The 16,772-nt window shown below is 47.6% G+C and overlaps 1 protein-coding gene, 1 non-coding gene and 1 pseudogene across 2 annotated transcripts; 2 read left to right on the forward strand and 1 right to left on the reverse strand.

The window, feature by feature from the left end:
* The first annotated feature begins 169 nt into the window (after positions 1 to 169).
* LOC119330131 (agamous-like MADS-box protein AGL80) lies at positions 170 to 880 on the forward strand. Its single transcript, XM_037603249.1, has one exon. It carries the CDS (start codon positions 170 to 172, stop codon positions 878 to 880), a length of 711 nt encoding a protein of 236 aa, XP_037459146.1.
* Positions 881 to 4,347: 3,467 nt separating this feature from the next.
* On the reverse strand, positions 4,348 to 4,419 carry TRNAP-AGG. The gene has a single exon. It is a non-coding gene; the product is annotated as a tRNA-Pro (tRNA).
* An 11,217-nt stretch (positions 4,420 to 15,636) lies between these two features.
* On the forward strand, positions 15,637 to 16,346 carry LOC119330195 (annotated as a pseudogene).
* The last annotated feature ends 426 nt before the right edge of the window (positions 16,347 to 16,772 follow it).

A 16,772-nucleotide genomic window follows, 5' to 3' on the forward strand; every position in this document is an offset into this window, starting at 1 on the left:
CTAGATATTCAATCGCGTTCACAAGTACTAAATAAGGCAATCTTCTTCGTACCTGTCACAATAATCTCTTACCAAATCATGGCGATCCCTCCACTATAAATCCACCCCTCCTCCCTCACCGAAACCATCAAATTTCTTTTCCTTCGCTGGTTTTATCCTCTTGCTAGCAATGGCTCGCAATGTGACCCTCCAGTATATCCCCCATGACTCAACCAGGCGCAATAGATTTAAGAAGCGCCTCAAGGGCCTGATGAAGAAGGCGGACGAACTAGCCGTCCTGTGCGATGCCAAGACCTGCGTACTGGTGTACGACGAGGGCAAGGTGGTGCCGGAGGTGTTCCCTTCCAAGGCCGAGGCGGTGGGTATCCTGAATCAATTCAAAATCACACCGGAGCTGGGGCGGTGCAAGGAGGTGATGAACCAGAAGGGCTTCATCACCAAGCGCATCGACAAGCTTGGGGACCAGGTCGACAAGACCCGCCGCGAGTGCGAGGATGGCGAGATCAGGTCCCTCCTTCACAAAACCATGCATGGCGACCTCTCGGGCCTCGTTGGCCTCAACATCGAGGAGCTCATCAAAGTTGGCTACAAGGTGGACGTGCTTCTCAAGAGCATTATGGAACGCATGGCAAAAATCCATTCCCAGGCGCCGCCGCCAGCTCCATGTGTCACCACCGGCAGCATATACATGGGGTCTCCCGCGTTGTATATGGCACCACCTCAGCAGGAGAGCCAGCTTGACATGGTGAGCTCCGGAGGGGACCTCGACACTCTGGTCTACGGTGGCTACGCCAACACCAACTTCTCTAGCAGTGATATGATGATGCAAATGCATTCCTTTGATATGGGTTTCGGTTCAAGTCCTTTCCCTCCCATGTAAGCCAGGAGGCCAGCTACATGTGCCGATCTCATCTCATTTTTATTTGGTTTTGGTGGTTAGGATGAGACATTCAGTTAATTTCTTGAAATTATTATATCCATATATGTGCGTTGTTGTATTCATGCATCATGTTCTTTGAGCCAAATCATAATTAATTCCAATGTAATTGTTGAAATTGTTATTCCGTTGATCTCTTCCCTAGGTTGTTTGTTTGATCTCTGCTGTTTTGTTGGTCGTAAATCTTGAGTTGCACCTTTTTTGTGCCAGCACCGTGTTTTCTTAGGCATACTTGCTCCAGCTACGTGCTAGACAATTTCTTGATTGCTGAACCTTGGTCGTGTGTTGGGAAATCTAATGTTGGGGCCTTTAATTTCATTCTATTTTTGGTGTACATTTTTTTGGATAGAAACGAGTTGAAGATTCATTTTCCTAGGGCCAGCTAGATGTGATGGATGATTAATATTTGCTTGGATAAAAATTAATTATCTTTTGTGACTTAATTACATGGTGACAGCCCGCCACACGCAAATATCAGAAATAGCGATGCTCTACATTGTGCTCTCCTTAGTCAGACCGTCCTCTCCTTATGTGCTCTCTTAATTGGAGTCATGTTCTGTGTTCTTCAGACCGTCCTTCATTCTTCAGACCCACAAGAGGACAACATTTGCTCGTCAACAGGACATCGTGGCCGATCCAAGGAGACAAGGAGACATGGTGGCCTCGCTCGCCTTCATGATGGTGGTAGCCCAAATCTTAATTTGTTGTCGGCACCATCCCGTGGCTTCCCCGAGGCTCTCGGAGCGCCTATGGCTAGGAGTTTCTCTGCACCTCTCCTTCCCATCAATCCTCATCGTCCCACTTACTTGACCTCCAACATCTAAGTTTGAGATTGTGAGCTATTTCCATGATGTGTTGTGGTGTGAATAAGGTTATTTTTCTCTCAAGATTTCCTTAACAGACCGGTTACCGGATTTCCACTGCTTCCTGAGAAAAAGTTTGCCTAAATTTGAACTTAAAAAGGGTCAATTAACAGTTACTTCTAACTTGTAGCATCCCATGGTGTGGTGTTATCGATCCTTCATATGTGTGTCATGGTTTTGTTATCGAATCCGGCACACCTTGTGTTTTTGCTCTCTCTCTCTCTCTCTCTCTCTCTCTCTCTAATATGGGCCCTTCCTGGTTTAAAAAAGCGAAAAATAGGTACATAACAGAATTTGAACCAGTGACCTGTGCGAAGAGACGATCTACATTGACAGCGTGCCCAGGCACATTTTATGTTGCTAATAGGGCCACAATTTCCGACACTTTTCAGAAACCGGCCCTTACGGTTCCTCAAAATAAAATAAAAATTGGGCGGTACATAGTTGCATATTGAGGTGGAAAGTCGAGCTTGAACCAACAAACTCAACGTCAAATGTGATAGACTCACTCAATCGGTACTATATAAGTTTATTTGGTGCCCTTTTTTCTTTGTATAGGTGCATATTAAAATGTACAGCCTGCCCTCCCGCGCCGCCCCCGCGAGGAGACGGGGAGGGGCCATCGATCAGCGCTGCCGGTCGCCTCCTCCTGCCTCCCCCTCCCCCGCCGCCCCCGTGAGGAGATGGGGAGAGGCCATCGATCGGCGCCACCAGTCGCCTCCTCCAGCCTCACCTCCCTCGTCGCCGCCCAAGGGCCTGACCGGGCGAAGCCTGACTGGCGGCGGCGGGGCGTCTTCTTCCCCTCACACGATGGGGCAGCGCGGGCTGGCCTCCTCGGGCCTGGGCGCGGCACAGGGTGCCGCGGCGCGGCAGCTCGCCAGCGTGGGTGATGCGGCGGTGTGGAAGACTTCGTGGCGGTGGCGACCCGGGGCGGCGACCCTGGAAGGTGGTGGCAGGTGAAGCCCAGGCCTCTCGCGGCGGCATGGCGTGGCGGTGTCCCTGTCCAAGGTGGATCTGTGTCGGCAAGCTAGTGACTTTTGCTCCAGATTGGATCGGATTAGCGACGGTGATGAGCGCGCCGGATTCCTCTCGGCGGCTCTTACAGTTTGGCGACGTGTGGTGGCAACCCTCCTCCCAGGCTTCAGTGGTGGCACACGCAGGCAGTGGCCGATGTGTCAGGGCTCCCACGGTGGCAGTGTTGTTGCGGATGGTCGCCGGATCTGGGTGGCCAGATCTGGGGCTTTGAAGACGGTCTGAATGGTGCACATGTTGTCGGTTGGATGCCCATGGGACAAATCCGGGTGAAAACCTGGTCTCTAGCCGGTGGCCGGAGCCGGTGATGGTGACGCCCTCCGCGTCCTTTCCTTCTTGAAGGCATCATCGTGGTGAAGGTCTCATCTCCTTCCGCTATTTCGGGGGGAAAGCCGATCAGTCAATCGGATGGCGGCAGCGCACCTGTGTCGTTCTCTCCTTAGGGGCGTCATTCTTGGCGGTGTGCATTGGACTTGAGGGACCAGTGGACGGTTCCAGCGGTGGAGCGGCATTCCAAGTGACACATCGACAACGTGGAGTCTCGGCGGCGTGGTATGGCAGGGTCTCGGCGATAGATGTGTGATGATGGACGTGCGCAGGGAGGAGGCGTTGCCTGGCGCGGTGGGGGCATCGACGGCAGGCCTGACAAGGTTGTTGCGTCAGTACCTGCTCTGAAGATGGATCGGTGAAAGACGGCGGCGATGACCTGTGCGTCGGACCGGTTTGCACCCAGACCTGGTTTGTGGCTTGGCTGGGGCCTCCGGCTTTAGATGTTAGCCTTTGGTGAGAGGTCTGGGTATTCGGCTCAGACTTTCTACACCCCTTCATCAGGAGGTTAGAATTAGCAATAGATCTTGTCAAGATGACGGTTTCAAGCATATTGATGTATTACCCTATAAGATCTTTGTGAATAATTAATAAAATGGTTGCATGCATCTGAAGATGCAGAGGTCATCCTTTTTTCTAAAAAAAAAAAAGAATACTGCTTGTATCGATCTATTGTGATTCGTAGAGGTAGACCACGAGATGTCTACATCGTGTTGGTGTTTTAACTCTGTTGGAAATGAGAATGTGACTTGATGAGACGACGATGTAAACTCTGATGGGGAAAAGAGGAATTTCGTGTGGGAGCTAGCTAGCTTGAAAGATCCATGACAGCCACATTTGTACGTCGGGTATGTGTGGTGTATACTCATGAGTAGTGCAAAACGAAACTGGCTTGATTCTATGTGCATCGACAGGGGCGCCTGCTCGTGGGAGATTGCATTGCAGCTAGCTACTGTAGGAAATTAATCAAGCTCTAGCAAAGAAGACATTCCAGCAGCATTGGACAGGACAAAAGCCTCGTCTCCTTGTAGAGAAGGGTATATATATGTCCGAATGCATTGCTGCTTGACGGATATTGATGTTCATGTCATCTGATTCGGTAGCTACATCACAAAATTTCACTATACATGTAACATATGGTAAGAAAAATTAAGGAAATGGTAAAAAAAATAAAGAGAAGAGAAAAAGGGGGCATTCCGAGAATTGAACTCGGGACCTCTCGCACCCTAAGCGAGAATCATACCACTAGACCAAATGCCCTATGTTGGCTACATTTTTCTATAAACACGAACAAAAGTAGGAGAGTTTGGAACAGATGGAGTAGATAGTAACTAGATTCAGAAACTATATATGCTTTGGCACTAGACATCAATAATATCGCTAGCTGGTCATTCTGGAGTAGATAGTAGCCGGAATGATGACGAGCTTATGAAGATAAGATCGTGTGGTTGTTTCTTTTCAGACCGATGTTTAACTCTGTCGAAAGTGAAAGTTTGGATCGATGAGACGGTGATGAGGTATGTATAGATGATGCCATGATGGGAAAAAAGGCTATTGAAAAAGGGGAATTTTGTGTGGGGGCTAGCTATCTTGAGAGACCGATCCCAGTCACATATGCGTATGTGGGTACGTGTGGTGTACACGTTGCTCTCATGCAAGCGTCGCTACTGCAAAAGGAAGCTGTAGATTGCAGCTGGTAAACTAAGCTCTAACAAAGATAGAGATAGAGATAGAGATTGAGAGTCCACCGTTGTTAGAGCTGAAGGATGGGACCTAGGATAGGGACACGACCGAGGGGGGCGATGGTAAGGGTTTGCGTGGCTCGGACGCGGATGGCTCGGCCCACGGTGGGTCTAACAAAGACCTTGGCCCGGCCGGCCCAGTCGACTGGGGGTTCCGGAGGAAAGGGGGAGGCGCCCCCAGCGATCCCGATGAACTCCCTCAGGTTCGGCTCCTTCGGTGCTGCGTCGGCCCCCAGCCGGTTGTGGAGTCACAGGGCTGACCTTGACGACCGGGTGGAACAGGAGCTGCCACCGTCGTTATCTCCGTTGGCCTCGCCAGTCGCGCCATCTTTGGCCAAGGGGGCGGGAGGTGGTGACCCCTCATGCCTTGCCTTCTTCGTCTCGTCAGCTTCTGTGTGGGGTGTGGTGGGGGATACTAGGTAGGCGGCCTTGTCCAGCCCCACCAGCCCGCGTAGCCCTATGATGGTGCCTACCCTCGAGGAGCCATCGGTGGGGAGGGCTTCGGCAAGGAGGGCGGCCTCACCTGGAGGCCTTTCGTCTGACGTGGGTGTGCATCAGCCGAGGACTCCCGATTGCAGCCCGCGCTTGACCCTGAGGGGGTCTCCGGCACACGCGCCCGTGGAGGCGGGTGCGGCTTCTCCGGTAGGGCTGATGGCAGGCGACCATAGCCTGACTGGCTCGGTGGAGTTAGGTCCAGTTGGGGGTCGGGTAGGAGGCTTTACCCCGAGTGGGCCTACGCAGGACGAGATCATCGCCTTCGGAGGGATCTCGAATCCCATGTATGAAGTTCGACGGATGAGCAACCGTCTCCACGATCAGCCTGACGTTGATGACCTGCAGCTGGGGCGCGCCATGCAAGCGGCCAAGCTTCGTGACATTGAGGTCACTACATGTATGTCAGTCAATACTTCCAATTCCATTTTGCATTTTTCCAAGGACGATATTATGAATAATGTAAATCGGTTGGGAGTTTCACTAGGTAGTAATGAAAAAGAAATTGCTAAATCTGTTAATGACCTACTTGATCTTGAGGCGGAACGAGCTATAGAGATGATTCGAAACTAAGTGGTTGTTAAACCATTAAATGACTCGGAAATAGATGCATTGGGTGTTAGGGTTCTTGATAGTTTTTGTAAGGATCTTGCGCCCTCTCCCTCTGAGTCAAAGGAAGACGAGAGTTTTGTTTCTCAGAGGGGTTCAACTCACGTCGATCCAGAGGCATGTAAGCTCACTGAGCTTGGTTGTATGGACCGAGTTGATGAGCAAAACAAGCCTAAGCGCAAGTGGAACCGGAAGATTTATCCGGCCTCGGTTGTGCACAAAAGTGCTCGGATCCGGACTGCTAAAAAATTCCATGATGAAAAATGAAAGGAATCTTTTGGAATAGCAGAGGTCTGACAGACTTGGCTAAAAGAAGATTTCTGGCAGATGCATCTATAGAACACAAGTTAGATTTCATTGCCCTCTCTGAAACCGGTAGAGACAATTTTACCTCTTAGTTTTTTGGCACCTTACCGGTAGGAGTTGATTTTGATTGGCATTGCTTACCCCCAAGAGGAAGATCCAATGGGATTTTACTTGGGGTGAAGTGTGAAATGTTGGAGGTTCGGAACGTTGTCATGGGAGAATTTGCGGTTAAGGTTCGATTCAGATCAAAGGTTGATGGTTTCCAATGGGCACTAGTGGCAGTGTATGGAGCCGCGCAGCATGAGCTAAAACCAGATTTTCCGGCTGACCTAGTTCGTATTTGCGGAGATGAACGGTTCTCAATACTGGTTGGGGGTGATTTTAACATTATAAGAAGACGGGAAGAAAAGAACAATGATAACTTTGACGGCAGCTGGTTGTTTATGTTTAACACAATCATTGAAAGTCTGGATCTCAGGGAGATCGAGCTTTCTGGTAGAAAATTCACTTGGGCCAACACATTACCAAATCCAACGTATGAGAAGTTGGACCGTGTTCTCACCAGTGTGGAATGGGAGCGGAAGTTTCCTTTGGTGACGGTCTATGTGTTGTCGCGAGCGATCTTTAATCATACCCCACTGCTTGTTGAGTCTGGGGAGGCAACTCGTGTGGGAAATAAAAACATCTTCTCTTTTGAATTAGCATGGTTTGAGAGAGAAGGTTTCTTGGATCTGATAGCACGGGAGTGGGCAAAGGATTCAGGAGGGAGATCAAACATAGAAAGATGACAGAATAAGATTAGACACTTAGGACAGTTCCTACGCGATTGGGCCAAACATTTGAGTGGTGTTTATAAGGTTGAAAAGTAAAGGCTCCTTAACCTTATAAATGCCTTAGATTTAAAAGCCGAGTCCTCCATTTTAGATATTAGAGAGCTGGAGACTAAAGTGGAGGCGGAACTGAGAATGAAAGAATTGCTTCGAGAGGAAGAATTGAAGTGGGCGCTAAGAGCTAAAGTGCGAAAAGTCCTCCAAGGGGACGCTAACACGCAATTCTTTCATATGATTGCGAATGGCAAGCATCGAAAGAAGAAAAAAATTCAGCTCGAGCAAGATGAGGGGACGATCTTGGGACAGGAGAACCTAAAATTATACATCACCAATTATTACAAGCAGTTGTTTGGGGCTCCCGAGGATAGTTTTGTGTCCTTAGACGAGTCAAGGGTTGAGGATATCCCTCAACTTGCGACGGATAAGAATGAAATCTTGACCGCCCCGTTTTCGGAGAAAGAGGTGTTTGAGGTGATTTCACATATGAAGAATAATAAAGCTCCTCGGCCGGATGGCTTTCCGTGTGAGTTTTATAAAAGGTGTTGGCTTATTATTAAGGATGATTTGCTTCCAATGTTTCATGATTTTTTTTCTGGCATTTGCAGTTGTTTCACTTAAATTTCGGAACGATAACTTTGCTCCCAAAGAAGGCAGAGGCGGTGCGGATTGAGCAGTTCCGACCGATATGTCTTTTTGATGTCAGCTTTCAAATCTTCACCAAGGTGTGGACTAACAGGTCGACGCAGATTGCACACAGTGTGGTGCAGCCATCTCAAACAGCCTTCATGCCGGACAGAAACATCCTTGAAGGGGTTGTGGTCCTACAGGAAACGCTCCATGAAATCCACACAAAAAAAACTAGATGGGGTGGTTTTTAAGGTGGATTTTGAGAAAGCATACGATAAGGTTAAGTGACCATTTCTTCAGCAGGCCTTGCGAATGAAAGGATTCGATTAGTCCTGAAGAAAGCAGGTAGATTCTTTCACGCAAAAAGGCAGTGTCAGAATCAAAGTGAATGATGACATATGTCATTATTTCCAGACACAAAAGGGTCTAAGACAGGGAGACCCGATGTCACCTACTTGTTCAACATAGTAGTGGACATGTTGACAATTCTGACAGGAAGAGCTAAAGAAAATGGCCAAGTAGGTGGTCTCGTCCCGCATCTAGTGGATGGTGGAGTGTCCATTCTACAGTACGCCGATGATACTATCATCTTCATGGAACATGATCTGGCAAAAGCAAGAAATATGAAGCTTGTGTTATGCTTATTCGAGCAGTTTTCGGGGTTAAAGATTAACTTCCATAAAAATGAATTGTTCTGCTTTGGGAGAGCTAAAGACGAACAAGAAGCTTACAAACAACTATTTGGATGTGGGTTGGGTTCGTTGCCTTTTACATATTTGGTCATACCGATTCACCATTGCAAGCTCTCTAACAAAGAATGAAAGTGCATTGAAGATCCATTTAAAAAGAAACTAGGTTGCTGGAAGGGCAAAATTATGTCATATGAAGGCCGACTAATTCTCATCAATTCGGTGCTCACGAGTATGCCAATGTTTCTCTTGTCCTTCTTCGAGGTACCAGTAGGGGTACAGAAAAGACTGGACTTCTATCTATCACGTTTTTTCTGGCAGAGTGATGAGTTAAAACGAAATACAGACTCGCCAAATGGGATATTATTTGTAGGCCAAAAGACCGAGGTGGTCTTGGCATTGAAAATTTAGAGGTGAAGAATAGATGCCTTCTCAGCAAGTGGTTGTACAAGCTATCTATAGAGACCCATGCCACATGGGCCCAGATTCTGCGTTATAAGTACCTTCATTCTAAAACCTTATCCCAGGTGATGGTCAGACCAACCGATTCGCCGTTTTGGAAAGGACTGATGAGAGTGAAATCAGCCTTCTTCCATAGGAAAAAATTTATCGTTGGTAATGGTACTTTCACGAGATTCTGGGAGGATACGTGGCTAGGGGAGACGCCTCTAGCTATCCAATATCCTTCTCTCTATAATATTACTCAGCGTAGAGATGCTTACGATTGTAGCAGTATTACAGTCCAATCCTCTCAATATTCAATTAAGGAGGACTTTAGCGGAAACCGTTGGGAAGCTTGGTTCCATCTTGTGAGAAGATTGATGGATGTTAACCTTTCTCAACAGTCAGATCAGTTGCACTGGAAACTAACCAAGAATGGAGTGTTTTCGGTAAAAACCACGTATTTGGGTATTATCAACTTTGGCTATGTCCCTCGATCTGTGCATATTTGGGAAGTTAAAGTGCCCTTAAAAATTAAAGTGTTCATGTGGTTTGTCCACAAACAAGTCATTCTCAATAAGGACAATTTGGCAAAATGTAACTGGACAAGATCTCGATGATGTAGCTTCTGTGATCATGATGAATCTATCAAACATCTCTTTCTTGATTGCCCAGTGGCCAAAATTTAATGGCGGTCATGACATCTAAGTTAACTATATGAAAGAAATTGTGCTACATATGTAGTGTCGCGGGCCTACTTGGATAGAAGGAACGGAAGTGATCTCAGGTAATAGTTGCGGGAGATCATAGGGCACGGTCGGTAGCTACGCCGACCTATCGCTGGAAAGAGAGGCTGGGATGGAGCACCAGGGCTTGGGACCAAGGAAAATAGAACGGATAAATTTATACTTGTTTTCTTCCATGTCCAGGGGAGCTATATATATGGCACAATACAACTTTGAAACTAAGCCAACAACGTAAAAGACCTACGGGACAAAAACCTTCCTATCTTAAATCTTACTACCTTATTTAGGCTAACTAAACTTGAATATATCCCTAGCCAATTCTGAAATAGCTCATGCATCCTTGAGCTGGAAAGTTGGGTAGCATTCTTTGAAAGTTGGGACATCTTTGCATGAGGCCTAAGATGTTGATTGGCCTTTTGGCCTTCCCACCAAATCAGGATCGGATGCATTCCCTTGCAAGGTGGGCTTGCAACGCCTTGTGGGGAGTCGGATGTGCACGTCCTTGGAAAATGGCTGGAAGCCCTGGAGGCTTCTCCGGAGGAGGACCATGGTACTTCTTTAGGAGACCCACATGAAAGACATTATGAATGCGAGCACGAGGTGGCGGTTCCAAACGGTAAGCAACAGTCAATCTTATCAATGGCCTTGTATGGCCGATAGTACTTGGGCGCAAGCTTGCCTTTGGCACCAGAACAAGGAACACAATCGAGCAGCGGTGTTGGGGAACCAAGCCCATTCTTTGATGTCAAAGGAAGAGCGATATATTAGCCTATCATAGGTGACATTCTAGGCCATCACCGAAAATGGCCATCAGGGAACACAATTGAGCAACGGTGTTGGGGAACCAAGCCCATTCTTTGATGTCAAAGGAAGAGCGACATATTAGCCTATCATAGGTGACATTCTAGGCCATCACCGAAAATGGCCATCAGTGACAACTTTTGGTTCGTCACTTAAGATACGATCTTGCATGAAGGAGGAAGTGGTACCGTCAAGATTTTATTTTTTATGTGACGGCCGGAAAACGTCGCCAGTACATTTTCCGTGACGAAAAATGGTTTTATGTGACACAAGTGAAACCTCGCAAAATAGAGCAAATTTTGTAGTCTCAACGCCTATCACAAGTAGTGTCCTCCGATATGGAAGTTGCTCCATTTAGCTTGATTTGTGATAATTTCACTTGGTTTCTTTCCGTGTGTGATATTTCCTACCAAATAACGGAAAAATGGATTTTCTTCTCTTTCAAAGAATTAGCATTAGAAATAAGCAGAAATCGATATAATCTAGTGAAAACCAAATGAAAACTAAATAATCATAAATTCTCAAGCCATCACTGGCTGGCCAAGAGGGCGATGGCGAGGGCACTGTGGTTTAAGAGGGTCGTGGGGTCCTTGGTGAGGGAGTCGTCGACGTTTGATGGAGGCTTATAGGATGAAGATGTGTTGGAGGAAGACTGAAAACTATAGGGTGCGGTGCTAGTTGGTGGCTGTGTGGGTTTCTAATAGAGACATACAGTGGACGATGGATATAACAACCAAAGTGCACAACAATAACTAACGAACGGAAAACACGAAGGTTTGAATTTATTAGATGAACTCAAACTTTTCAAATAAAGCAGTCGTTCAGTGACAAATATTGGTCCATTTTTGTCTTTGGACCACAATATCAGACGTGGGTCATTTTTAGACCAGCCTATGATAAGAATTCTACCGAGCCCCGAAAAGTTTATCATTGATGCGCCTGAGTAGGCTAGTCAGTGATAAAACTCGTCACTGACGCGTGGTTAGTGGCTCATCAATGATGAGGGGTCAGTGCTTCCGAATCTACAGTAGTGAGATGTTGTCACGGCTCGATATCTTGGAAGTGCTCACATGGGCAGCATGTGTGTGTGTGTGTTTTCAAAGAGGTGAGTGTATGTGTGTGTTGCCGGATATCTCGCAGTTTTACTATCAAAGCCATTCAACCTTTTGTATATGTTTTCTATGTTCTTTTGTGGCGCACAAAGCATGCAACTTATCTTGTTTTGTGTATCTCATCTTAGTCAACCACAACTAATCAGACATAACAACCTTTTGATATATGAATGGATTCTCTCTTTTTCATGTATTTTCTGGTCTTGTTTTTTGGTTAGCTGGTTGGTGAAATACTTTTTGGCTCTCATCTTAATATCATGAACAATGGCACATGTCGAAGTCCTATCGAACCCTTCCTGTTGCAACTTGTTAACAAGTGAGAGGCAATCAGAAGCAACTTGGAAAAACTGAACTCCTATGCTTTTGGCAAGCATAAGCGCCTGGCGGATGGCCTCTGCTTCAGCAATTTCAGGTCATTGCACATGATCAACAACGCCTCGACAAGCAGCATTCATTAACCCTAGATGATTACGCATGATGTTGGAGTTGTGTCGAATATAGTGTACGAGATAGGTTACAGTTGGACTTGTAGTTGTATTGTGTTTAGATAGGATATGGAGTCGTGTCCTAATAGGACACTTGTATCCTAGGCCTCTCATATATAGCGGGGCTAGACACACGATGTAACATATGTCAACATAATAGCACCGGAACACAGGGGAAGCCGGCGACATGTGCCGGTGTCCAGGGCGACCGGGTGCGGTATTGTGACGGTGTCACGGGGAGGAGCGTCCATAGTCAAGCCCCGGGGATGTAGCCATATCGGTGAACCTCGTTAACAAATCTCGGTGTCGTGCTCGTGTGATTATTTGGTCCTCGGATGATCGACAGTGGCCTCGGATTTATTCTAACAAGTGGTATCATGAGCTAGGTTATTCGGAGATTGTGGATTGTTGATTTAGAGGAAGTATCAAGTCTAAGATGCACCCGGCTGCGGTGTGGTTCTCGACGAGATTGAAAAAAAGCAATCGGTAGCGAAATCGGCGAGCAGGCTTTGGATCAGCGAAAGGCTCGCGTGCTCGTTGGAGTGGCAGGGACGTGCAGCGGTTGATCACACGGATCGATCAAGCGAGCGTCAGGCTGCCGTGCGTACGTGCTGTGGATATTTGGCGCCTTGCGACCCATGGCAGGAGGTCCATCAGGAGTAGTTCTTTTTTTTTTTTGTGCATTCCATCAGGAGTAGTTCGCTGGCCCACGCTGGGCTAGCAAGTCTGTGGACCAGGTGTTGGTGCAGCGCTGAATCGGGAGCAGATCGAGGAACGGAGTACTTGTATATGAGATTTGTTTGGACCAAAAGTGGACCGAGTCCATGTATGACATGGCGAGATGCAGATCAGATCGAGCGGAAAAAATCCAAAGTGATACGGAAGTACATTGGACAGCACAGGCAAGACAAAAGCAATGTAGCATTGGATTGTGTGCTAAGTGTTATTTTTCATGGGTCAGCCGTACATATATAAAAATCATGGTGTCAACGGATGCTAGGTTCGGGTTATGGCAGACATGGCTGAAAGATTTATTGGCACAACAGGGATGCTTGAAAGCGTTGCGGGAGGTCAGGTCAGTTGAGATAGAATTATCATGTGATGGATGGAAATTCGCGGAAGGCGATTTGGGAGCCTCAAGCATGTCATGCAGTCGGAGAAGTTCGGCTTGGTTGGACTAGATAGTCTGACGGGATCGACGCAAGTCGGTTGGTACAGAAGACGGTGGTGGGATCAGCGACGACGACATAGGAGTGTGGTGCTGATGGTGACCGTTTTCTGGGCGTGGAAACACGCGGCACGGGCCCAGAGGGCTTGTGTGGCTTCGACAAGACTATGGCGCGGGGTTGATTCAAGGTGATGTGCACATGTGAGCTTGAAGTCGACGGGGCGCGAGGGTGGGCTGATCATCTACCATGAAGTCGTGTTGAAGGTGGAGATGGATTGAGGGGCTACGGTGTAAGGATCCATAGAATCGAAGCCTATTCGGCAAGGGGAAAAGCGAGTGACATGCAATTTGGACTGGAGCCCAGTGGTCTGATGGAAGCATGAAACTCGTCACCGGTCTGTGATGATCGGTGGTATCTGCAGTGGGGGTTGGGTGGTGTGGGTTCGCGACCCTTGAGACTCGACCGGGATAGCGGAGGCTCGACGCGATAATAGCGGCGAGGCGTGCGGTATGCACGGACATGGAGACGGGCCAGGGCTCTTGTGGTCATACATGTGGTGAGACAACTGCGAATTTGACTCGGTATGACTACAATCAATGGTGAAATTCCTTCAAGTTTCAGACAGGCAGTCAAGAAAGGAGCGGTGATGTTGAGTTCAGGTAACTCTTATGTGTGACACCCAATATGTGAGTTGTTCACTTTCACGCAGGTCAGTGATCGGTGTGTGATGATGTTGAAGGATACTCTGGAAGTTGGGAGCACAGACTAGAGTAAAGAGGAACTTAATTTTGCTCGAGTGTTGACTGTGGTCAGGAAAAGGAGGGACTACAAGTTGCAGGTGGAGTCACATGGAGTCTTTGGAGTAGCAGCGATACTCACGGGATAAGCTCAAGTCCAATGTACATGGAAGTTTGACGCATTGACGAATCCAGAATGGTGGAGAATATTCGCCAAGGTGAAGTTTGTTGGAGTTGTGTCGATAGATTACAATTGGACTTGTAGTTGTATTGTGTTTAGATAGGATATGGAGTCGTGTCCTAATAGGACACTTGTATCCTAGGCCTCTCATATATAGCGGGGCTAGACACACGATGTAATCTATGCCAACATAATAGCACCGGAACGCAGGGGAAGCCGGCGACATGTGCTGGTGTCCAGGGCGACCGGGTGCGGTATTGTAACGGTGTCACGGGGAGGAGCGCCCGTAGTTAAGCCCTGGAGATGTAGCCATATCGGTGAACCTCGTTAACAAATCTCGGTGTCGTGTTCATGTGATTGCTTGGTCCTCGGATGATCGACAGTGACCTCGGATTTATTCTAACACATGACAGCACCATATCCAGCCTTTACAGTACCGGAGAAGATCGCAGCGTCCATGTTGATCAGCATTAGGCCCTCCGGTGGCGGACCCATTTCTCAATTGACGTCAAGGTCCGCTGCTTTGGTGACTTAAGACACTGAGGCGCTTGTTTACTGCACTTGTTTTTTAATATGGTGTCCGAGGCTTCATAAATGAGTAAAAAAAATTGTTTTTGTGCTCGTTTTCACTATGGATGTTTCAAGGTGCAACCATATGTGCTTGGCGGCAGGGATTTTGTGCTGGGATTGTGTGTTGAGGATAAGGAAGGTCCGAACAACCATAATTTCCCCGCACATATGGGCTGGATTTTGGGGGAGCTCGGACTATCTAGATAATTGAATTTTTGGGAGCTTGTTCACGCTCGTTTGATGTCAGAACACACTTAGTACGTATGAGGGAGAAATGAGCCTTGACCTTGAAGACGACTTTAATCATTTGTCTGATTCATTTATATGCATTATAGCCCGTAGCAATGCACGGACATTCTAGTAGTCTTACCAGTATGAGAGTTAGTGCAATAGGATTTGAGTCTGTTCTTTTCTTTCCTCCGAGCTTTCTTTGTTCCTTCTAGTCATGTGGTTTTTGTGCTTATTTTTTACTTGTTTCGTACAAAATTAGTGTCTTTATGGGCCTGGCTGATAGGAGAAAGGATTGTGTTCGGCCAATTCATTTGCACGGCTTGATGGGCTTAGAAGGATGCCACCGTGTCGTCGTGAAGCGTTCTAGCACGAACGAACACATCGTGGGGAAACCATTAGCACGTGTATGATATGTCTCGCTCCCGTCATATGGGGGAGGGGGGGAGGGGGGGAGGTCATGCGCTATCATGTCCAAGTTAGTAGGTTTAAATTGACGCCAAATTTACAGATGGGCACAATTAAGGCCGGGTCAAAGATCTGCTAGATATTCGATCGCGTTCAGAAGTACTAAATAAGGCAATCTTCTTCATACCTGTCACAATAATCTCTTACCAAATCACGGTGATCCCTCCACTATAAATCCACCCCTCCTCCCTCGCCGAAACCATCAACTTTCCTTTCCTTCGCTGGTTTTATCCTCTTGCCAGCCATGGGTCGCAATGTGACCCTCCAGTACATCCCCATGACTCGGCCCGGCGCAAAAGATTCAAGAAGCGCCTCAAGGGCCTGATGAAGAAGGCGGACGAACTAGCCGTCCTGTGCGATGCCAAGACCTGCGTACTAGTGTACGAAGAGGGCAAGGCGGCGCCAGAGATGTTCCCTTCCCAGGCCAAGGCGGTGGGTATCTTGAATCGATTCAAAAGCATTCCAGAGTTGGGGAGGTGCAAGGAGGTGATGAACCAGAAGGGCTTCATCACCAAGCGCATTGACAAGCTCCGGGAGCAGGTCGACAAGACCCGCCACGAGTGCGAGGACGGCGAGATCAGGTCCCTCCTTCACAAAACCATGCATGGCGACCTCTCGGGCCTCGTTGGCCTCAACATCGAGGAGCTCACCAAAGTTGGATACAAGGTGGACGTGCTTCTCAAGAGCATTACCGAACGCAAGGAAAAAATCCATTCCCAGGCACCGTCGCCAGCTCCATGTGTCGCCATCGGTAGCATAGACATGGGGTCTCCCCCGTTATATCCGGCACCACCTCAGCAGGAGAGCCGACTTGACATGGTGAGCTCCGGAGGGGACCTCGACACCCTGGTCTACGGTGGCTACACCAGCACCAACTTCTCTAGCAGTGATATGATGATGCAGATGCAGTCCTTCGATATGGGTTTCGCTTCGAGTCCTTTCCCTCCCATGTAAGCCAGGAGGCCAACTACATGTGTCGATCTCATCTCATTTTTATTTGGTTTTGGTGGTTAGGATGAGACATTCAGTTAATTTCTTGAAATTGTTATATCCATCTATGTGGGTCGTTGTATTCATGCATCATGTTCGTTGAGCCAAATCATAATTAATTCCAATGTAATTGTTGAAATTGTTATTCAGTTGATCTCTTCCCTAGGTTGTTTGTTTGATCTCTGCTATTTAGTTGGTCGTAAATCTTGAGTTGCACCTTTTTTGTGTCAGCACCGTGTTTTCTCAGGCATAGTTGCACCAGCTACACGCTAGACAATTGCTTGATTGCTGAACCTTGGTCGTGTGCTGGGAGAACTAATGTTAGGGTGTTTAATTTCATGCTATTTGGGTGTACGTTTTTTTGGGAGAGAAACGAGTTGAAGATTTGCT

This window comes from Triticum dicoccoides, chromosome 7A (assembly GCF_002162155.2).
Source record: "Triticum dicoccoides isolate Atlit2015 ecotype Zavitan chromosome 7A, WEW_v2.0, whole genome shotgun sequence".
Lineage (NCBI taxonomy): Eukaryota > Viridiplantae > Streptophyta > Magnoliopsida > Poales > Poaceae > Triticum > Triticum dicoccoides.